The sequence below is a fragment of the Stegostoma tigrinum genome, chromosome 15, assembly GCF_030684315.1.
Source record: "Stegostoma tigrinum isolate sSteTig4 chromosome 15, sSteTig4.hap1, whole genome shotgun sequence".
Lineage (NCBI taxonomy): Eukaryota > Metazoa > Chordata > Chondrichthyes > Orectolobiformes > Stegostomatidae > Stegostoma > Stegostoma tigrinum.
The window spans coordinates 13,281,867-13,306,444 of NC_081368.1; the positions used below are offsets into that span (position 1 = coordinate 13,281,867).

A 24,578-nucleotide genomic window follows, 5' to 3' on the forward strand; every position below is an offset into this window, starting at 1 on the left:
CTTCTTCACCCAAAGGGTTGTGAATCTGTGAAATTCCCTGCCCAGTGAAGCGGTTGAAGCTACTTCGCTGAATGTGTTTAAGGCAAGGCTAGATAATTCCTTTACTGTTCAAAAATTTAAGGGTTATGGTGTGTGGGTGGGTAAGTGGAGCTGAGTTTCAAAAAGATCAGCCATGATCTTATTGAATGGCAGGGCAGGTTCAAGGGGACTGAATGGCCTACTCCTGCTCCTAGTTCTTATGTAACTGTGAAATCTGAGATGGCTATTGATGTGTCCACAGGGAACATAAGAACAAGGAGCAGGACTCGGCCATTCAGCCCCTCAAGCTTGCTGTGCTGTTTGATATGATCATGGGTTATCTCAACTTCATAACCCTGCAACCCATAACTAATTAAAGATCAGTCTGTCTCCTCCTGAAGTCTACTCGATGTCCCAGCATCCACTGCATTGTGGGATAGTGAATTCCACAGCTTTACAATGCTTAGACATTTTATGCTAAAAATAATGACCTGTCATCACAGATTGTTTTCCGCCGCCCCCCCACCACAAATCCTTTCTATGTTTACTTTGCAAATCCCTTTGTGCATCTTTTATACCTCCATTAGATCTCCTCATGTCCCTCTATGACATGAGTGTAGGCCTAAACTGAGCAATCTCTCTCTTCGTAAGACGACTTCCTCATCTGTGGAGCCATGATGTACTCTGCGAGCATGTTTTCAACATTCCACCTTCTTAAAAGTCAGCTGGTTTGCTCTCTTCTGTGACATTGGTTCCACCATTAAAATCAGGCTTTTCCCCACAGGAAAGTTTTTACGACCTCTTAATTCACTTCAGTGAAATGTCCAATTTTTGGGTTAGCAGATGGAAGTGGGACAAGAATTGAACTCTCATCTAGTATAAAAGAATTAACTAGAAATTCTCTACTGTGTTGACTTCAAACGCAGCAACAGTATTGGATTCCATAACAAGATCGGGGAATAGTAGCTTGATTTTGTTTTTCCTATAGAATCTCTACAGTGTGGAAACCAGGCCCTTCGGCCCAACAAGTCCACACCGATCCATGCGCCATCTCCCCAGACCCAGATAACCCATCTAATCTGCGCATACCTGAACACCAGGGGCAAATTAGCATGGCCAATCCACCTCGCCTGTACATCTTGGGACTGTGGGAGGAAACCAGAGCACCCGGAGGAAACTCACACAGACACAGGCAGAATGTGCACGCTCCACACAGACAGTCACCCAAGGGTGGAATCGAACTCTGGGTCCCTGGTGCTGTGAGGCAGCAGTGCTCCCCTATTTGCTACCATCTCGCTCAGCATACCAGTTTAGAAGAAATCTTGCTGGCCTTTGTGCAAAATTACCCAAATAAATAAGAGCTTGTTTAACTCATACTGTAACACCAGGATTCTGTTTAAAACAGGACGCCAAATAAGCTTAAACCAGCCTGCATCTTTCAGGTAAAGGTGCTTTGAGAAGTACCGACTAGTTTAGCTTGTTCGTCTGCATTCTCTTTGTTTATCATATTTCTTTTCAATGACATACAACCGGAACACTGTGTAGTCATTGAAACGTCAGCCTGCTTGCTAATAGAAACTCTCCTTGCTCCAGTATTTACCCACAAGTCCTTCTGGTTTCTCCTACATTGTTATTGTAAACACTAGTTAGTTTCTCAAGGGTGAAGTCATGCAGCCTCCACACTTGACAAGAGAGCGGTTGAGCCAGCTTTGCAACTTCTCTCATCCATTTCCCAGCTTTCTTTTTCTTGGAATTGGAAAATACCAGAGCGCAGAAGTGGGCATTTGGCTTATTGCATCCCTGAGCTCCTTGGAAAAGCAACCCAGCAAGTTCCACACTCTCTTGCCCTTTCCCCACACCCCTGCAAGCATTCCTCTTCCTTTTGCAAGTTTTTATTATTGAATATCCTCCCACTGCCCTTCTAGGCTAATATTTTCCGGTCTCGAGTTTTTGGCATGAAGTCTGTCCATCTTGTCAAACATTCTCTGGCCATTTACCCGAAACCTATGCCTTCTGATATCAATGTGGACTTCACCAGCTTCAAAATCTCTCCTTCCCCCACCGCATCCCAAAACCAGCCCAGTTCGTCCCCACCCCCCACTGCACCACACAACCAGCCCAGCTCTTCCCCTCCACCCATTGCATCCCAATACCAGCCCAGCCTGTCTCTGCCTCCCTAACCTGTTCTTCCTCTCACCCATCCCTTCCTCCCACCCCAAGCCACACCTCCACTTCCAACCTACTAACCTCATCCCACCTCCTTGACCTGTCAGTCTTCCCTGGACTGACCTATCCCCTCCTACCTCCCCACCTATACTCTCCTCTCCACCTATCTTCTTTCCTCTCCATCTTCGGTCCGCCTCCCCCCTCTCCCTATTTATTCCAGAACCCTCACCCCATCCCCCTCTCTGATGAAGGGTCTAGGCCCGAAACGTCAGCTTTTGTGCTCCTGAGATGCTGCTTGGCCTGCTGTGTTCATCCACCTTCACACTTTATTACCTCTGATATCCAAGCTTTCTGCAACTGGAATTGGCCTGTCTCTAATTGCCCTTGACCCGAGTCACGTGCAAAACCTTTTTAGGCAGCAATCAAGAGTCCACCCACATTGCAGTGGGATGGGAGTCACATAGTGTGGATGGCTGCTTTCCTTCGCTAACAGATAAAGAGAATCACTTGTTTTTGAAAATCTAATTTTTGTTGTCATGGTCAGCATGACTGCGACTGGCCTTAATATTCCAGATTTATTAGTTGAACTTGATTTGATTCACTTTGATTTAGATTTGAATTGAATTTAGTCTGGCTCCTGGGGTGGCTGTATGGGGAGGGATTGGTTAGTACTGACGTAGTAGAGTGTAGAAGAATGAGGGGCAAACTTACAGAAATCTCAAAGTCTAACAGGGCAGACAGTGTAAATGCAGGAAGGATGTTCGCAATGACTGGGGAGTCCAGAACCAGGAGTCGCAGCCTCAGGATACAGAGCTGGCCACTTAATGCTGAGAAGAGGAGAAATTTCTTCACCCAGAGAGTGGTGATTCTGTGGAATTCTCTGCCACAAACATATAGGTTGAGTCCAAAATGTTGAATGTTTTTGAGGAGCTTGATTATAGTTATCAAGTCTTAGAGGCTTACAGCAGAGAAATGGGCCCTTCAGACCAACTTGCCTATATTGCCTGGTTTTCACAATTAAACGAGTTCCATTTGCCTGCATTTGGTCTATATCCCTCCCGACCTGTCCTATAGTTCTTGAGGTGAAAGGGATCAAAGGGTACGGTGAGAAAGTGGGAACAGGGGACTGAACTGGATGATCAGCCATGATCGTATTGAGTAGTGGAGCAGGCTGAAAGCACCGACTGCCCTACTCCTGTTTCTACCAGCTGCTGCGCTGGGCTGAGAGCCCATGTCCCTTAGACCATTGGCCTGGACATCTTGATTACGAGGCTAGCGACGTTACCACTTGCTGGTAAAGTGAAATGATTAGAGCTGAAATTGTAGCAGCAGGATTAATAGGATTAAAATATCAGTAGCTTTTGGGGTTTCTGGAACAGGATCTCCGATCCTGAATGGTGAGGTTCAACCAGCTGTCACCACCCCGTGCCCACCTCTCTAACACCAATCTCATGTCTTGATAGCATACCGGCTTGATGTAAGCAAGGAAGTGAAGATGGGCAGGTGTTGTGTGAGCAGGACTGGAGTAGCAACAGCAGTAGTAGGTGAAGGAGGAGTGGAGGCTGCAGTCACCCTTTTCCACAGTCGGGAGTGTAGAGTTCAGCCATGAGAGAGTTGATGCATCTGAATGTGAGTTTGCTCGCTGAGCTGGAAGGTTAGTTTTCAGAGGTTTCGTCACCATTCTAGGTAACATCAGTGAGCCTCCGATGAAGCGCTGGTGTTATGTCCCGCTTTCTATTTATCTGTTTAGGTTTCCTTGGGTTGGTGATGTCATTTCCTGTTCTTTTTCCTCAGAGGATGGTAGATTGATTTGGAGCCAATGTGTTTGTTTGATGGAGTTCTGGTTGGAATGCCATGCTTCTAGGAATTCTCGTGCGTGTCTGTTTGGCTTGTCCTAGGATGGATGTGTTGTCCCAATCAAAGTGGTGTCCTTCCTCATCTGTATGTAAGGATACGAGTGATACTAGCCACAAAACGACATGACCCACTATCACTCGTATCCTTACATACAGATGAGGAAGGACACCACTTTGATTGGGACAACACATCCATCCTAGGACAAGCCAAACAGAGACACGCACGGGAATTCCTAGAAGCATGGCATTCCAACTGGAACTCCAACAAACACATTGATTTGGAGCCAATCTACCATCCTCTGAGGAAAAAGAACAGGAAATGACATCACCAACCCAAGGAAACCTAAACAGATAAACAGAAAGCGGGACATAACACCAGCACTTCGTCGGAGGCTCACTGATGTTACCTAGAATGGTGACGAAACCTCTGAAAACTAACCTTCCAGCTCAGCGAGCAAACTCACATCCAGAACCTCAGCCTGAGCTCCAAATTTTCTCAACTCGCTAGAGTTGATGCATGTAATGGGTGGCACATGTTGGAGACTTAAAAATGTATAAATCGGGGCAAGGGAAGGTCATTCAGTTTCTTGAGCCTGTTTCATCGTTCTGTCAGATTGTACTGCTCCTGTCTGAAAGGCCTGCTTTTGCTCTTCTGTCTCAGTCTTATGTCTCAAATCCACATTCTCACCTACCCTTGCCATTTTTCAACTCGTTTAACAAGAATCTTTATCTATCTCTGCCTTAAAAATATTCAAAGGACTCTGCTTCCAGAGGAGGAGTGTTCCAAAGATACTCGGACAAATAAAATAACTTGCCTCATCTGTGTTTAAATGAGCGGCCCCTAATTTTTGGACAGGGATTGCCTAGTTCAAGATTGTCCCAGAACAGCAGAGATCAATAAAACCAAAAGAAATAGGAACAAAAGTAGGCCGTTTGGTCTCTCGAGACTACTGCCATTCAGTAGGATCGAGGCTGAACTGATATTCCTTACGACTAATTTCTTGCCCTTTCCTCGTGACCCTTGATTTCCCAACAGATCACAGATCAATTATCTCAGCCTCAAATATGTGGAAGAGCTTTACCCCCACAGTTGTCTGTGGCAAGGAGTTCTAAAGACAGTCAACACTGAGATGAGGAGGAATTTCTTCTTCTCAATCTTAAATTGGCACCCCTTTAATTGTGAATCTGTGTCCTCTGGCCTCAGACTGTCCCATAGGGAAACACACTCAGCATTTACCTGGTCAAGCCCCTTAGGAATCATATTTGTTTCCTGCATGTGTCAATGAGATCACCGCTCAATCTTCTTAACTCCAATGATCCTGTACACATTTACTGCATCCAGACCCCTTAATCACCAGGTGAGAGAGCGAATGAATTCCCAGTTCATCTTCAGGCACTTTAGATGATAATAAAATGATTCTCACAAGTAGCTACACAGTGCAGTTTAAGGGCTCTGCCTCGGATTACGTTACTAATTATTGTAGTATCTATCAGATTGAGTTGTCAGTATTACAACTTGACTCTGATTTAGGTCATATAAGATATGCAGAAGATTTAATAAAGGGTTGGAGGTGAATCGGAGCTACTGTCTTTGCTTAGTCATACTGAATCGTTCATTTTTGTGTGACTGACAAACTCATGATGTTTTGGTATATGATAATCAAAGTAATTATTACAAAATATTAGATGGTTTACATGATACAAGCTCTTAAATGTCAGTGAGATGTAAATTAATAACACCCCATGAAAAAGTCATATAACTGATATGTCAGTAGCACTTGCACATAAGTGGGATAATGATTTTTCCCAGCCACTGAGATATAAATATTACATTTTTAATTGCACACTCTTATGGACTCCCAGCACATTCTGCAGAACTTTAATTTGCCTTGAAACCAAATGACTCACTTTGGGTGTGGTTGCACAAACACTGATCTCTTCTGCTACTTTTCCCAAGATCCTGATGCTAAAGAAAGAACTTGCATTTCACGATATCTCGAAGCTGTTCACAGCCAATTTGTGGCATAATCTTTGCAGCAACGTAGGGGAATCTGCGGATAAGTTTTTTTTAAATAAAGCTCGGTTTGGACATTAATACTCCAGTGAACGCAGTCTGGGCATCAGATTTTTCAAAAGAGTGTGATTTTATGCAGAATATCGGAAAGGTGTGGGTGACTACTTCCAGGGATGAGGAACTTCAGTTCCGGAGATAGAATCGAGAAGCTGGGGTTGCTTTTCCTAAACAGAAGGTTGACAAGATTGTTCAAAATAGTGTAGGGTCTAGACACTATATAATTAAGAAATTCTGTTCCCATTGGCAGATCAATAAGCAGAGGGCAGTGATTTGAGGTAACTGGCGAACAAAACAATAGCAACTCAAAAAAAACCCTTTTTATGCAATAAGTGACTAGGATTTGCAATGTATTGACTGAGAGCACATTTGTTTCTCTCTTTTTTTGCTCTGCAGTGAAAAAAACCTGAATATTTTCAGTTGAGGAGATTGGGAAATAAGTGGGGTTGATGCCATAATCAATTTAGCTATGATCTTATTGAATAACAGAGCAGGCCTGAGAGCTGAACAGCCAAGTTCCGTGACTTCCTATGTTCTGACTGCAATGGAAGCAGGTGGCATTTCAAGAGGAAATGGGAATCTGTCTGCCGTCTACAAGCCACAAGGCAGGAGTGTTTTGGAATACTCTTCTTTTGCCACGATGAAAACAGCTGCAACAACGCTTGAAGTCATCCAGGTTCTTCCCTGTCATTTTCCCTGTTGCTGTGTGAACTTCCAAAGTCCATATGTAGCCAATCCCAATGAAAGCTAATATCTGAAGCATTGACTTCTCCTTTCCTCCAGATGTTGCCTGAGCTGGTGTGTTCTTCCAGCATGCTATTTGTCTGCCCTATTCTAAACACATGATCAGTGTTAGCAAGAAGGATGTGGGCAGCAGATGTGTGGAAACTGCAAGGATCAACTGCAAGTTGCCCTCAAAGTCACACATCATCCTGACTTGGAAATATATTGCTGTTCATTCATTGTCACTGAGTCAAAATCGGAAAACTACCACCTTAACAGCACACACCAGGGACTACAGTGGTTAAGGTTTTGTCTTGCTACCTGCTACTCCAGGGTAATTAAGGCTGGTTGGTAAATGATGGCACAGCCATTTCCCATGAGAGAAGATAAACCACCTGTAGAAAGCATTTACGAGGCTATGGGAAAGGGAAGGGAATGGCAGTAATGAGATTGCTTGTATCTGTCCAGTGTGGATACGGCCAGCCAAATGGAATTATCCTTCTTTTGTGCTCTAGCCATTGTATTATTCTAAAATTGAGCAGAAATTTATACGCAGAATTCCACATCCAGCCATGTGTTAATGCAGAATTAATTTGGTTCGAAATAGCAGCCGAAGGATCATATTGGCTTGGGGCAATGGAAGAGCTCTGATCATCTTCAAAATAGTTGAGGAATCTTTCTGCCTGCTCGAGAGGGCAGAAGGGCCTCAGTTTAACGTTTTCACCAAAGCGTGGTGCTTCAGTGCATACTTAATTGAGTAAATGGCCATGAATTGTTGAAAGGGCTTTGAATCCACAATTCGAGTTGCTTACAATCCACTGAAATATTGTTAAAGCAAAATGGTGGATAGCGAACATCTGGAGATGCCACTTTGCTTTGAAAATCTCCATTGCGGGTAATTTTTATTTCATTCACATGTGGGATGTGGGTGTAGCTGGGCCAGCATTTATTGCCCGTCCCTAGTTGCCCTTGAGAAGATGGTGGTGGGCTGCTGCCTTGAACTTGCTGTAAGTTGACCCACAATGCCCTTGTTGACGAACTTACAGGATTTTGATTAAGAATAGTGAAGGAACGATGATATATTTGCAAGTCACGATAATGAGTGGCTTGTAGGAGAAATTCCAGGTTGGTGGTGTTCCCGTGTATCTGCTGCCCTTGTCCTTCCAGATAGAAGTGATTGTTGATTTGGAAGGCACTGTCTATGAATCCTTGGTGAGTTTCTGCTGTGCATTTTGTAGATAATACACACCTGAGTGGTGCTACTGACCATCAGTGGTGGAATGACTGTTTATCAATGTGGTGCCAATCAAGTGGGCTACTTTGTCCTGGATGGTGTCAAGCTTCCTGAGTGTTGTCAGAGCTGCACCCATCCAGGCAAGTGGGAGTATTCCATCACAGTCCTGACTTGTTGCTTTGTAGATGGTGGGCAGGGTCTGGGGAGTCAGGAGGTGAGTATAATGATGCAGACTTGATTAGGGAGCTTAGAGTGAAGGAACTCCTAGTGTGTAGTGACCATAACATGATAGAATTCACGCTGCAGTTTGAGAGGAAGAAGCTTCAATCAGAGAAAACAGCATGAGAGTTGAGTAAAGACGCCCTTGAGAAGGTGATTGTGAGCTTCCTTCTTGAACCAGCTCTAAGTTGACTCTTAGTGATGGAATTCCAGAAAGAGACCAGGGAGGAGCTGGCCAGATTTGGCAGGAAGCCTAGCAGGGAATACAATGGGGCAGCAATGTTCGGAGTTTCCAGGGTAGTTCAGGAAGCACATCAGAAATTCATCACAAGGGAGAAGAATCACAGGGGAGGATGAGGCAACTATGCCTGACAAGTGAGGTCAGGGACTCTATAAGAGTGAAGGAAAATGTGTGGAATGTTGTGAAGGTTAGTGGGAAGCCAGAGGATTAGGAAACCTTAAAACCAGCAGAGGACAACTTTTTATAAAAGAAACAAGCAGGGAGGAGGTGAAATGAGGATAAGCTAGCTCGTAACATGAAAAAAAGTTGCAAGAGTCCTTTAGATAGATAAAAGATGAGCGAGAGGCAAGAGTGCTCATTGGAACATTGGAAAATGAGTTTAAGAAGTGGTTATGGGGAAGAAATAAATAAAGGATTTGAATAGGTACTTTGCATTAGTTTTCATGGTGGAAGAAACCAGTGGTATTTGAGAACTTCATGAAAGTCAGAGGTGAGTGTAGTGGCCATCACCTGAGGTCGTGGTGCTGGCGAAGCTGAAAGGTCTGAAGGTGGATACATCACCTGGACCAGATGGACTACGCCCAGAGTTCTGAAGAAACAAAAACAAAGTTGCTGGAAAAGCTCAGCGGGTCTGGCTGCATCTCTAAATTTAGAGTTCACCTTGTTCTCACAGTTTCAGGTTACTTTTTGTGTGTATGCTTGAGATTCACAGCATCCATATTTCAAAGGCCTCTGTTTTTATTTAGGTCCCTGTGGCATACTTGTAAGTGGGAAGAATGTGCAATTTTGATGTTTTATTTCCATCTTCTAAACTCAGGTTTTCTTGTTTGTTTTTCTGATTCTTCTTTTTCACAAAGTTGTCTGTCCTCTGACAATAAAGTGTGAAGCTGGATGAACACAGCAGGCCAAGCAGCATCTCAGGAGCACAAAAGCTGACGTTTTGGGCCTAGACCCCTCATCAGAGAGGGGGATGGGGTGAAACTCGGAGATATATAGGGAGAGAGGGAGAGGCGGACCGAAGATGGAGAGAAAAGAAGATAGGTGGAGAGGAGAGTATAGGTAGGGAGGGGATCGGTCAGTCCAGGGAAGACGGACAGGTCAAGGAGGTGGAATGAGGTTAGTAGGTCGGAGATGGAGGTGCGGCTTGGGGTGGGAGGAAGGGATGGGTGAGAGGAAGAACAGGTTAGGGAGGCAGAGACAGGCTGGGCTGGTTTTGGGATGCAGTGGGTGGAGGGGAAGAGCTGGGCTGGTTTTGGGATGCGGTGGGGGAAGGGGAGATTTTGAAGCTGGTGAAGTCCACATTGATTCCATTGGGCTGCAGGGTTCCCAAGCGGAATATGAGTTGCTGTTCCTGCAACCTTCGGGTGGCATCATTGTGGCCCTGCAGGAAGCCCATGATGGACATGTCATCTAAAGAATGGGAGGGGGAGTGGAAATGGTTTGCGACTGGGAGGTGCAGTTGTTGATTGCGAACCGAGCAGAGGTGTTCTGCAAAGCGGTCCCCAAGCCTCCGCTTGGTTTCCCCAATGTAGAGGAAGCCACACCGGGTACAATGGATACAGTATATCACATTGGCAGATGTGCAGGTGAATCTCTGCTTAATATGGAAAGTCATCTTGGGGTCTGGGATAGGGGTGAGGGAGGAGGTGTGGGGGCAAGTGTAGCATTTCCTGTGTTTGCAGGGGAAGGTGCCAGGTGTGGTGGGGTTGGAAGGCAGTGTGGAGCGAACAAGGGAGTCACTGAGAGTGGTCTTTCCGGAAAGCAGACAAGGGTGGGGATGGAAAAATGTCTTGAGTGGTGGGGTCGGATTGTAGATGGCGGAAGTGTCGGAGGATGATGCGTTGTATCTGGAGGTTGGTGGGGTGGTGTGTGAGAACGAGGGGGATCCTCTTAGGGCGGTTGTGGCAGGGGCGGGGTGTGAGGGATGTGTTGCAGGACATGTGGGAGACGCGGTCAAGGGCGTTCTCGACCACTGTCGGGGGGGAAAGTTGTGGTCCTTGAAGAATTTGGACATCTGGGATGTGCGGGAGTGGAATGCCTCATCGTGGGAGCGGAGGCAGAGGAATTGGGAATAGGGGATGGAATTTTTGCAGGAGGGTGGGTGGGAGGAGGTGTATTCTAGGTAGCTGTGAGAGTCGGTGGGCTTGAAATGGACATCAGTTACAAGCTGGTTGCCTGAGATGGAGACGGAGAGGCCCAGGAAGGTGAGGGATGTGCTGGAGATGGCCCAGGTGAACTGAAGGTTTTCCTCTGTCCTCTTTCTGTCTTCTGTATCACACCTTCTGTGTATTATTTATCCTAAAGAGATGGATTTCTACTTCTGGTGAGGAACCCTCCACTTCAGTCTTCACTTCTTTTAATTGGTTCCTTCTGGGTACCGTTGTTTGTTGATATGTGATCTATCTACTTGAGCATGCAATCCTGGATGGTTTTCCATTGCAGTAATGAGGGATTGGAGGGTTTCGTGTAACATTTAAACCTAGGCCCCACCTCCCCCCTCAGGTTGATGCAAACAGTCCAGTCAGCATTGTGAGGAATTTCAAAATTGCAGTTTCTTGAGTCCTGGTCAATATTTATCCTTCAGCCAACGTCACTTGAAGTACTGAGATAACGAGGTGGAGAGATGAATGAACACAGCAAGCCCAGCAGCATCAGAGGAGCAGGAAGGCTGGCGTTTCAGGCCGAGACCCGAATTCCTGAAGAAGGGCCTAGGCCCGAAATGTCAGCCTTCCTGCTCCTCAGCTGCTTGGCCTGCTGTGTTCATCCAGCTCCACACCTTGTTGTCTCAGATTCTCCAGCATCTGCAGTTCCTGTTGTCACTTGAAGTCCTGTCTGGCGCTGGCCACATTGCAGTTTGTGGAAGCTTACTGTGTGTAATCTGAGCTGCTTTCCTTCCTATATGACAGCAGTGACTACACTTTCACAGTACTTTGGCTGTAGATTTCTTTGAGGTATCATGACAGGCTGTGTATAAATGTCGGTCTACATTCCTTTGTCTGTCTGTCTGTCTGTTCTTGCAGATCTGAACATAAAAACAGCACATACAGGAAACTCCCAGGATCACTGGCTGTGTCTGTGGGCAGGAGAAATTAGGGTTAAAGTTTTGGGTCACTGAACTTTCAGACCTTTAAACGTTGGCAGTTGTTGGTGTGAATAATGCCATAATGTGTGGCCTGTTGCTAAGAACCATTGTGTTGGCAGCCAGTTACCACTGTCTCAGTTTGGTAATCAGCTCGAGATAACCTACTGCTGATTATCGCCTCGGCAACTGACTTTACATAATCACATGCGAGTAATATGTTTACTCTGGCAGCTGAATTTGAGAAATAAGTTTGCTGAATGCTAATTGTAGATATTTATTAGTGTTTGCAGGTGTTTAAATAGCTAGATGCCAGAGCACCAGACCAAAGTCAAACTCGACATGAAAATTGTTTTCTGTAAAGCGCATCAGTGTGGCCTTGAGATCCAAGCCCAGCGTCTCTTTATGTTTACTCATGGGATCAGGAATGCCACTAATTGTGGCAATCAGATGTCTCTGATTGCCCTTTTAAGAAAATTTTGGGGAGCTAACTTCTTATGGCAGGATGCTGTTAGGGTGGGCAGTTCCAGGATTGAAACACAGCGCTGACGAGGGAATGGTGAGACTTGGAGATGGTGATGTACCCATAGACGTGAGGCTCCTATCCTCGTTGAGTAGCTGCCCATGGAGTCTTGTGGAGTTAGTGTTGTGCATCTTGTGACTCAGCATATTCTTCTCCCTCTTTGGCAATCCCTCAGGACCATCCATGACTCCTCAGATACCGAAGCAGTCCGTGTTCAAATGTGATCGGGACAATATCCAGGTTTGGGCTGACAAGTGGCAAGCGACATTCGTGCAACACAAATGCCAGCCTTTTCCCAGAGTGGGGGACTCAATTACTAGGGGTCACGATTTCAAGGTGAGAGGGGAAAAGTTCAAGGGAGTTATGCGTGGAAAGTTCTTTACACAGAGGGTGGTGGGTGCCTGGAATGCATTGCTGGTGGAGCTGGTAGAAGTGGGCGTGATAGCATCATTTAAGATATATCTAGACAGATACATGAATGGGCAGGGAGCAGAGAGATACACATGTTTGGAAAATAGGTGACAGGTTTAGATAGAGGATCTGGATTGGCTCAGGCTTGGAGGACTGAAGGGCCTGTTCCTGTGCTGTAATATTCTTTGTTTTTCGACATTCAATAGTGTTATCATCACTGAATCCCCCACTATCAACATCCTGGGAGTTATCATTGACCAGAAGCACAAATGGATTCATGACATTAACAGAGCGGCCAGATCTGAGGCTAGGAATACTGCAGCGAGTAACTCGACTCCTGACGTATCAAAGCCTGCCATCGTCCTTGAGGCAGGCGTCAGGACTGTGATGGAATAGTCGCCACTGCCTGGATAAGTGCAGCCCCAACAACACGCAAGTTTGACACCATCCAAGACAATACAGCGTGCTTGATTAGCACCACATGCACTCCAATCCACTGACTCTCAGTAGCTGCGGAGTGTACTATTCTGCAAGATGCACTGTAGCAATTCATCGAAGATCCTCAGACAGTGCCTTGCAAACCCATGATCACTTCCATCTAGAATTCAAGGGCAGCAGGTAAGTGGGAACACCTCCTCCATGCCGCTCGCCATCTTGACTTGGAAATATATCGCCGTTCCTTAACTGTTGCTGGGTCAAAATCCTGAAATTCACTCCCTAAAAGTATTGTGGGTCAACCCACAGCAGGAGGACTGCAGCAGTTCAAGGAAGCAGCTCATACCACCTTCTCGAGGGCAACTAGGGGCAGGCAATAAATGCTGACCCAGCCAGTGACACCCACATACCACAAATGAATAAATAACCAAAAAGGATCTGGGGCGTCTTGCTTCTCCTCCAGGGCATAGTGGGTTCTGCAGTGGCCGAATAATGAAATCCTGGAGCCGCAGACTCTGCCACAGCTGGTGTTCAAGAAGGTGGGCAACAAGACCTGGACAATATCCACTTTTTGGCTGACAAGTGGCAGCTAATGTTCATTTGTTCCATTTGTTTAGGAAAACTTTTAGGAAATTCTGTGTTGTGCATCCTCTGCCCTCCTGTTGATAGCTTGCCATTGTGAAGTAGAGCACTTGTTTAGTGAGTGCATATGCATGCCGGATGCGATGTGGCACACCCATCACAGCTGGTTGTGTGACCCATGCCTTGATATTGGGAGAGTGTGTTCATGCTGGCATAGCTATCCTGTCAGTGGATTTATAGGAATTTACGGAGGCAGTGCTGCTGATTACTCTCTCCAGCAAATTGCAGTCCCTGCTGTACGTGGTCCATGCTTCTGAAGCATATAAGAGCGAGGGGACCAAGACTGCTGCTAAAGATCATGAGCATATGTGAATTTATTCAGTGCATGTGCTCATAGTTTTCAGTGCTAAGTGCATATTAGTGAAAGGTGTTCGATATTGGATCCTTTTTAACAGTTTTAATGTGTACAGCATTGGGATTCTCGTGACCTGTATCCTTGAACCTGAGATTCCAGGAATATTTTACCTTTTTCGTTCATGTCATGTGGGCATCACTGGACAGGCCAGCAATTTATTACCCTCCCTACTTGCCCAGAAGCCACCAGTTTGTGTGGGGCTTGGAGTCAAATATAAGACAGACAAGTTTATGGCAGCAGTGTCTTTCCCTAAAAAAAACGTTAGTGAGCCAGCTTTTTTTTTAACACCCTGACACTCAACAAGAGTTTTATCATTGGTCTCCCAATTCCAGGTTTTATTTTTTAATCTAGCATATGATTTGAACCCATGCCCCAGAACATTACCTGGGTCTCTTGATTAATAGTCCATCATCTCCTGTATATGGCTATTGTAACTTGTGGGACCATGACCATGTCACCAGGTTAAAAATACTGCATTTATTTGTCTAAATTCCAGGAACCTCCTGAGGTAATAGGTCACTCAGAATAAAGTCTGGACTAACACCATATAGAGGGAGCTTAAATTCTGTTGTGAAATTATGGGCCATCGACCTGGCACACAATTTCACAGCATAGCGGGAGGCTATTCAGCCCGTTGTGAAAGAAAATGGCCCTACTATCCTGCTCCTCCCCCAAAGCTCTGTCAATGTTCACTTTTCAAGTACATATCTAAGTTACTTGTGAATAATAGTTTTGTTTTGCAAGACTTCCTGAAATTTGAGTCCCCTCTTGACGACACAATTTTCATAAAGCAGTGAGGATTTGCTAAATTATATTGATCCAAACCTTTGGTTTATAGGTGCTTGAATGTATTAAATGAGCTGAAAGAAGCACCTGACCTGGGTTAGAAAATGAGAGAAGTAAACTTACTGGCTGCTGAACTACAAGAAAGAACAAGGTCAAGCACATTGTTTTTTAAGTGTTTGTGGAATGCAGGTATTTGTGGCGAAACCCATCTCCATTGTTTTGGAGTCATGTGGTAACCAGGCAAGGCACAGTGGCAGTTTCCTCATTTAGTGAGCGAGATATTTTGTTACAACATTTGACAGTAGGCACACGGTCTCCATTAGACCTCAGATTTTTAATGAATTCGCATTTATGTCATCTACCATTCTGAGATTTGAACCTGTGTCTTCTGAACATTTAGCCTGGGGTTCTTAAATACTCAGCTCATAGTGGTGACATTACCATTATGTCCCTGGTACTCGTTTAATAAGTGAGTGGCTCGGTTTATTATTTCCCTGGCTGGGACGAGTCTAGAAAAAGTGACAACCCAGTGTGGAGCTGGAGGAACACAGCCGGCCAAGCAGCATCAGAGGAGCAGGAAAGTCAACATTTTGGGTCGGGACCCTTTTTTAAGAACTGAGTGATAGGCCACTTAAGACTGAAATGACTGAAATTGTTCATACAGAGGATTGAGAGTCTTTGGCATTCTCAAGGTCTGAGAATTCAATTGGAGGCTCAGTCTTGAGTATGTTGAGAGTGAGATTGATAATAAGGGACATAGCGTTGGAGTAGAAATTAAATCCTGGCCTCATTAAAAGGTGGACCTGTCTGAAAGGGCTGAATGGCCTATTATTCCTCATTCCTGCCTGAACACAAAAGGGATGCGGAAGAGTGAACCGGGTACTGGGGGAAATTTTTAAAGGGAGCCTGTAGTGATTGGAACGAGGGGCTGGCTGGTCAGAGCCCATGTAATGTGCACATGTGAATAAAGGGTGACTTGGTGACAGGATACACGCTTCTGTGCAGTTATTTCAGGGCACATCCAAAACATTATCTTCCTCTGCACTTTTGGTATGCCATGAAAGATTGATTTTGTCATGTTTAGGCAATAGGTACAGGAGTAGGCCTTTCAGCCTGTCGAGCCAGCACCACCATTCATTATGATCATGGCTGATCATCCACAATCAGTATCCTGTTCCTGCCTTATCCCCATAACCCTTGATTCCACTATCTTTCAGAGCTCTATCCATCTCTTTCTTGAAAGTATCCAGACAGTTGGCCTCCACTGCCTTCTCTTTTTAACAGACACATTGCTTCAGTGTTGTTACAACCCCTACAAATCATATTACCAGTGAGCAAGGCTCATCAAATGATGTTTGTTTTAAAAATTTCCAGTGCTCAGTTTCATACTGCTTCCTATAAGTATTATTTATCCTTGTTTATTTCTTTTTGAGTACCTATAGCTTGATTTTGTTTAAATTAAGTGTCAGCCTTTGTCACTCTGTGAGCAATCATCATTACTCTTAATGGCTCTGACTTTACCTGCTCTGAAAAGCTCATCCCCTGAAAACTGAGCTGGGTTTACTGCTGGAAATTTAACAGTAACCACGGTACGGAGTGTCTGACCTTGTGTGGAATGTTACGTCCTTCTGAAGTGAGATATCACTTCTTGAAACTCCATCAGTGCGATCTATCTAACAGTGATAACTGAGGCATGTTTGAATATTTTCAGGCTCATTTCAAGGTGCCTTTCATCGGTTTCTGATCTTGACTCCATATTTTATCCTGATTTCAGTATCCCTTGATTCCCTTCCTGTTCAAAAATGTGTCAATCTTGAATTTCATTGACTGAAAACCCACAGCTCGCTCGAGTGCCCTCTCCCTCCCCCCCCCCCGTCTCTCTCTCCCGCCCTTCTCTCCCTCCCCCGCTTGCCCCCACCTCCCACCACTGTCCTCTCCCTCCCCATCCCCCCCTCCTCTCCCTCCCCCTCTCCCTCCCCACCCCCCCCTCCCCCCACTGTTGTGAAGTCCCAAGGTTCAGAATCCTGAGTGACATTCCACCTTATCTTTCCATTCTTACTGGTTGGGTGAAGGCAGACTTTTACGTCTATCCTGCCAAGGCCTCTGAATTTTGTACATTTTGAGGGGGTCATGTTTTCTTCTGAACTTGAGTATTCTACTCAGTCTGTTCTTCTAGGATATCCCTGTCTTGTCAATAATCTTCTTTGTACCTCAGCTAATATTATACCCTTCTTTCCATCAGGAAACCAAAACAATACACTGTTCAGCCAACGTAGCCTCACTAATAATTGCGAAAGGCTCCTTTCTCCAACTCCTCACAGTAAAAACTACTGTACTACTTGCCTTCCTTGCGTGTGCATACAAACTTTGGCTCGTGTATAAGGACCCAAATCTCTCTGCATACCAACATGCACTCCTCCTGCCTTCCCATTTTACACTGCATTTGGCTTTTGCTAAGATGAGGAATTTCTGTCCTGCAGCGAGTAAAGGATACTGAAGGAAATGGTTTTCCTTGGGTTTTGCTTGAGTTCTCGTTTTATCTGCGAAATACTGAACACAATTCATTTTACTTAAATCTAATCCTTGTGTAAATCTGCTGGCTTGAGGCTGTTTCAGAAGCTTCAAATCATTTTCTCTAAAAATATTTGTTCTTGATATTTCTTGGGTTGCAATTGTGATTTGATACTTGAACAATTCTACTACAGTTTTATAAAGTTGACCCTAAATTGTTTATACAAGAAACCGTTGATTGAAATCTCCTCAATAATAGTGATCTTTGTGCTCCTATTGAACTTTTTACACAGCTATTTTCTATGGTTTTGACTTTCTCTTTTACGCCACATTTTTCTTCTACTTTATTTCTTTCTGGATCTCTGATACATGGGAAATCTCCATCCAAAGTTACTTTTTTGTGCAGTAAATTTAAGAATTTACTTGAGTGAATCCCTGATACTGTTGCATCACCCATACTGCCTCTGCTTAGCCCTCTCCCTGTATTATGTTAAAATCATTGGGTAATGCTGTAGCCTTTGTATAAGCTGCCGGTCTCAGGTAGCCCTCCAATCCCGTTTTGAAAGCCTCAGCTGACCCTGCTTCAACCACACTTTGGATACAAACACATTTCAGTAGTTAGTTGTAAATCAGGAAGTGACAGGGAGAGAGGAATCTGGTGAAGTTATGGTCACTGTATATTTGTAATTTTTACCATATTTGACACAGGTTTGTCACATTACTGTGAGTGGTGCAATTCCTTCTGCTCGATTCTGGAAATCAGAATGACACAGCCTTGATCTAACGTCTAATTTCCGAAATCGGACAGTAGTCATCAGACGTAGCCTCCTGTTAGTCCCAGTTCTGTGGGGAGTTTTAATGGGCCTGTATTCACTAACGTTTGGAAGGATGAGAAAGGATCTGTTTGAAATACACGATATCACAAAAGGGCTGGTCAGATGAGTTGCAGGGGGGAATGTTTGGGAAGTCTAGAACCAGGGGCTGCAATCTGACAGTACAAATTAGGCCAGTTAGGACTGAGATGAGGAAAGATTTCTTCACTCAGACAATAGTGAACCTGTAGAAATCTCTACCTCAGAAGGCTGTAGAGGCAAAGTTACTGAACATATTCCAGAAAGAGAGAGAGAGAGAGAGAGTTTTAGATTTTAAAGGCATCAAGGGGTGTGGAGAAAAATGGGAGTGTTTGGTATTTCTCTCGAGAATCAGACATGATCATATTGAATGGAGGATCAGGGTCAAGGCACTCAATGATCTACTGCTCCTAGTTTCTGTGAATTGTGAAGTTTACAGCTTACAACTTGCCTCAGCTAATGTTAGGGAATCCTTGTAGAATGAGTCTGCACTGCTGTCTAAATTTCTTCCATTTTAGTTCGCGGACTGTTTTTCAACAGTCACAATCATGGGCAAGATTTTGAAGTTTTTCTTTTAGATTTCTTGCATGATGGAGGAAAGAAAAATACCACTTTTTCTGACCAGTACAAAGAGAATGTTCAATGGATTTTCTTCAGGTAAAATGGGAGGGAAGAATAGACTTTGAAATGATACAGTTGTAAACACTACGCATGTAGCAGAAGTATGCCTCAGGCTTAATGTGATATATGAATTCATCAGATGTGTATTGAGTATTTATTGTTTTCCTGTTCTACCTCATCAATGCAATGTTGCTCATACCTTGTATTAGATGCCTCCCCATTGTGTGCAGCAGTGTCATAATGCAAAATGTTTAGTGTAAAAACTTGCAAAATGCTAACTGTCCTCCCATTTCACAGGTACGGGCAATATGGTCGCAGTCATGATTGGCAACATCAAGGGCAGCGAGATTTTGGCGCTGGTGAAGGAAGGTATTGCTGTTTCCATGGTGATTGAAGTCGGGAAGCAGCACGGACCGTGGATGAGCCAATACTCCATCTTCTTTGTCTCTGTTTCCTTTTTTGTTGTCACTGCTGCCACAGTTGGATATTTCATCTTCTACTCTGCAAGAAGATTACGGCTTGCAAGGGCTCAATCTCGAAAACAGGTAAGTTTTTATTTTATTTATTCAGTTCTGGATTAAGGGCAAGATTGAGAAGGAGGGGGCTTTCATGGTGACCACAGCTGGTGCAGAAATTGAATTGCACTATTGGTGTCTCTCTGCCCGTTCTGAACGAGCTGTTCAGCCATTTCTATCCAAATAATTATCCAGCACTACAATTGAACCCACCTCCACGACATTTCCAGAAGCCAGCACAAATCAAGATATGCAAGTACAGCAGCACAACGATGGCATCTGAATGCTGTGTAATTCACATTTAGATCAGGAATGTTTCTTGCTGGCATTGTTGAGTGTACAGCTTTGTCGAGTTGATTTATGCAGCTTCTATTCCAGAACAGCACTGCTTTCCTACCAGCGTTGAGGTTTGCATTGTAAACCAGGCCCATGTTTTGGCCATAACACACTCTATTTTAAGAGCAGAAAGTATGGCCCTTTTATTTAAGGTAACTTATGAAGGCTTCAATTATCGGCTAAAACGTCTATGCATAAACATGAGTATCGATTGATTTGCCCTATGTAAAACCATTAAAAATTGACTGCTGAAAGCTTAAAAAATTGATGGGAAAAAAAAATTTGGCACCTTGTGGCCTTAACCGAACCAAACTGTCAAGATTCTGTGGCAGGTATTGGAGCCTGTGGTGTAGTTAATAGGTTGAATACTTTCGAAGGGCTGAATGACTTGCTCGTGTTTCGAATTGAGCAGCACTATTGTTGTAAAGACTTTCTTTTGTTTGGATATTTGTTAAAGAGAGAAGTAGTAGGTTCTTTAAACCTGATTAAAACTCTTTTTGAAGCCAAATGCTTAATGGTTCGAACAACAAGATTTAAATTGACTTACACAGTGGAAGACAATGTAGTAATTTAGCACATAGTAATTATGGTCGCTGGCTGTCATGTTATGTTGAGTTTTGTTTCTCTTTCTCCCCTTCTCCCTTTCTCCCCTTCTCTCTTTCTTCCCTTCTCTCTTTCTCCCCCCTCCCACAAAGAATAGCTCACTGGACACTTAGCAGTTCTTGAGTTGTGAAATCAAATGCTTTAATTAATGAATGATATTGGCATTTGAAGTGAAGAAACAATTGGATTTAAGCTTGGCAACTATGTTGCCTTTTTCTCCTCTGTTTCATTGTCAGCACCCATTGGGGATTTCACTGCATGGAATGTCAAGCAACACAGATGTGTTCCCCGCCCACCCCCCCCCCCCCCCCCCCCCTCCTCCTATTGGGGTTGAGGTGATCTCTTCCCAGGAGGAGTCTTCACTTGCTGAGGAACAGAATTTACCATCACAGGAGAGCCACTTGCCCCTCGCTGTTGGGACAAGAGCCAGCTATCACAAGACTGTTCAGTTAGTGCTCTTCACTGATATCACTGCAACACTGCAGAAAGAACTGGCCCACTCACATCCCCAGGAGCAGAAGGCTCACTGCATCTCCGTTTCAGGTTTTGGAAAACTGGTAGGAATCCTGCTTGGCATGATGTGACTCCAAATTGGAATGTTCTTGGGTGTTCCACAGAAAGCCTTGGCAGGAGCAATGACACTGCTCAAACTTTTTTAGTCTTTTTCTCATCGGTGGCATGGTCTTCCAGGAAGCTGTGCAGTCGTCATCAATCAGCACCTACTGCTTGTGAGGTCAAGCATGTCATGGACTCCCCATCTCCACCCACTATGGATTTGTTCTCTTCTTGGAAACATTTTACATTGTTGTGTAACCACCTAATATTATTACATGCTGGATAGTGGTCACTTTGGAACTATTTCTGCCAACCTCTCTCTTTCTTACGTTATTCAATTCACCATGAGCATCTTTTTTTATTCATCCAACAAAGGACCAAGTTTTAATGACTCTGTTTTCTTGTGTAAAAATCTTGTGTTCAATGACCTAAGCTTTCAGCAGCTAGTCAACTTGAGTGAATAATATTCCTGGAGGGGTTGAAATCCACCCTGTACCCATTGCCTTGTTATCACAGCACTGACAGGTCAGAGACTGTTCTTGCCAACTCCATCTGCAGAAGTATTTAAAAAAAACAGTATTTGCGTTTTTATGATAGTTACTTACATAAAATGCATTTGGAAGAAATGGACTTAATTTGATTGATTTAGTGTAGAAAAATTATCAAACTTAAAAGCTGCATGTAAAAAATGTTTACAGTGTCATTTAGTTTTTCTCAAGTACGGAAAATAATGCAACATAGCAGACGATGCAGTGAATATTTAAGCTTGTCAAGATTTATTGAGCCATAGTGCACGATCCTGGTCTTCTGTTGAAGTACAGTATTGCTTCTCTTCATTTACATGACACAAAGCTTCAAGCCAAGTGCTGCGAAATGGGACTAGAGTGGGTCAGTACTTGAACAGCACAGACGTGATGGGTCAAAGGATCTCCTCCCATCCTGTAAGATTGTACACCAACCAGAGCTGCCTTTGAGATCTGTAGTACGCCATTTTGCTTTGCTGATTTCAGCACAAAGGCTTGAGCCTCCTGAAACACAATCCATTCTGACGATATTCATTGCAACTTCTTTGTCAATGGCAGCCACATGCCCAGATTTCTTTGGTTTGTGCATATACCATTTTGGTTTGAATCCTCCAACCACTGATTCTTCTGCAATATTCCGTAGCTGCTACGCAATGGTTTATTCGCTATGCAATCTGAGCAGCGTTGAAGTTTTTCAAGTAGGCTGAGTGCCTGCTCCCCCCATTTTTGACAAACATGTTAGCATGTTAGATATTGGGATTGGCAGGTATCTGGGGCACTGCAGCGTGCACACAATTGATCTATGACTTCACCATTTGGTGTGTGCAGGTAAGAAGGGCTGTCCAGCCATGTCACGGTGTGCTGTTATGTAATTGTGTTCGGAAAGGTTTTCACCACCGTGAATTTGACCTTGGCAATGGGTGGAGCGCAGGCAGAAAGTGTTTAGGTTTTCTTGACTGTACTTTGGTGATTGGCCTTCACTTAGTCAATCGTGACTCAAATATGTATGAATGCTAGAAATGAACGCAAATCCCAGAATGAAATACTGTTAAAACTGCTCCCATTTTAAAGTTTTAAAAAACAGTGAGGGAAAAGACAGCCTGCACACACAAGGAAAATAAGCAAGCTGTTAGGAGCGCTAAAAGCAGCCAGTAATGACCTTGGTAAACAGGATTAAGGAAGATCCCAAGATGCCTAATGATTTATTTGGATGACCATTTACATGTTAAAGGTCACAGCAGCAGCAGTTCAGTTAGGGAATGGTTATATGAGGATTCACAAGGAATTGGAGGATTAGAAAAATGTGTGCTTTTTCTATTTGCATAAGGAGCACGAAGGTAGCTAGAGAAATGGTAGGTCCACTCAAAGACAAAGGAGGGAATTTATATCTGGAGCTGGATGTGGTGGGTGAGGTCCTCAATTAATACTTCCCATCAGTATTGACAAAGGAGAAGGCCATGGGGGATGGTGAGTTTTGAGAGGGGTATGTTCACAGCCTGGGGCATATTAATATAAAAGGTGGTGGTGTTGGGTCTTTTAAAATCGTTAATCCCCCAGGAACTGACCTGATCCGATCTTGACTAGAATGCTGAGGAAGATAAGGGAAGTAAGGTAATTGCTCTGGCCTTGTCCGAAATCTTGCATTCTGTTTTGTCATGGGGAGAGGCCCCGGGCATTGGAGAATAGCCCAAGTCGTTCTTTTGCTTAAGGGCACCAGGGGTAATCAAGGAAATTACAGGCTGGCGAGCCTTGTTTGTAGACCAATTCTTAGCAACGATTCTTAGGGGCATCCCTAGGATACGTTCACATTTGGAAATATATGGACTTATTGGTGACAGGCAGCATGGCTTCTTGCGAGGGGAGTGGGGTGGTGGCTGTGTCTCAAAGTTGATTGCGCTTTTCTTTCAGAAGTGACTAAGTTGACTGCGGGCAGGGCAGTGGATGTTGAATATGTGGACTTTAGCAAGGCCTTTGACAAAGTCCCTCATGGCAGGCTGGTGCAAAAGGTGAATTCACATGGGATCAGTGATAAGACGGATAGAGAACTGGCTTGGTCATAGACAGCGTAGTGGTGGAAGGGTGCTTTTCTGACTAGAGATCTATGAGCAGTACTGTTCTTCAGGGATCCATGTTGGGACCCCACATTTGTAATTTATATAAATGATTTGGAGGAGAATGTAGGTGGTCTGATTAGTAAGGTTGTGGATGACGCAAAGGTTGGGAGCTACAGATGTTGAGGAGGATTGCCAGAGGATATAGTAGGATACAGACTGGAAACTCCAGTGGTGAAATGACAGATGGATTCTAACCCAGGCAAATATAAGGTAATGTATTTTGGAAGATCTAATGCAGGAGGGAAGTATACAGTAAATGGCAGAACCCTTAGAATCACTAACATATACAGAGGGATCTAGGTGCATAGGTCCACAATTCCCTGAAAGTGGCAACACAAGTGGATAAGGTGCTCAAAAGGCACATGGCCTCATCAGTCAGGGCACGGACTCTGAAAATTGGTAAGCCACATTGCAACTGCATAGAACTTCATTCAGGCCACATTTAGAATATTGTGCACAGTCCTGGTCACCCCACTACCAGAAGGATGTGACTGTTTGGACAGGATACCGAAGCTGTTTACCAGGATGTTGTCCAGTTTGGAGAGTATTGGCTATGAGGAGAGATTGGACAAATTCTGTTTGTTTTCACTTGAAAGTCAGAGGCTGAGGGGTGACTCAATAGAGGTTTTAAAAAATTGAGAAGCTTGGATAGAGTGAATGGCCAGAGTCCTTTTCTCCCAGGGTAGAAATGACAATTACTCAGGGACTTCGGTCTGGGGTCAAAGTGGAGGGGGGTGAAGGTGGAAGAATTCAAAGGAGATGTGAGAGGCAAGATTTTCCACAGAGGTTGGTAAGTGCCTGGAATGTGCTGACAGAGAAGGTGGTGGAGGCAGATCCTAGAGCAGCATTTTAAGAGTCATCCTGACAGATAAACGATTAGGCAGGGACTAGACGGTTACGTACCACGTAGACGCAAAAAAAAAGCTTTTAATTAAAATGTGTCATTTATCAGCACAGGCTTGTGATCTGAAGGGCCTGTTCCTGTGCTGTACTGTTCTTTGTTGTTTGTTCTAAAATATTAAGCAGGTCAAGTAATAAGTAATGCCTGTGGAGAGAGTTAACATTCCAGATCTCCCCTTGCCACCTGTTTAATCTATATCAATTTCCTTATTCCCCCTCTGCTTGCCTAGACTGTAAACCAACAACATAACATCTAAATGGTGGCGTGCCCAATCATCCAAAAAATTCA

At 44.2% G+C, this 24,578-nt stretch overlaps 1 protein-coding gene across 3 annotated transcripts in view; it reads left to right on the forward strand.

Moving 5' to 3' along the window:
* Positions 1–24,578, forward strand: part of LOC125458807 (E3 ubiquitin-protein ligase RNF128) — a 149,541-nt gene that overhangs the window by 88,815 nt on the left and 36,148 nt on the right. For all 3 annotated transcript variants that reach the window (XM_048544504.2, XM_048544505.2, XM_048544503.2), the window contains exon 2: positions 19,040–19,287. In XM_048544504.2, coding sequence (XP_048400461.1) covers positions 19,040–19,287 — 248 coding nt within the window. The remainder of the gene's footprint in view (positions 1–19,039; positions 19,288–24,578) is intronic.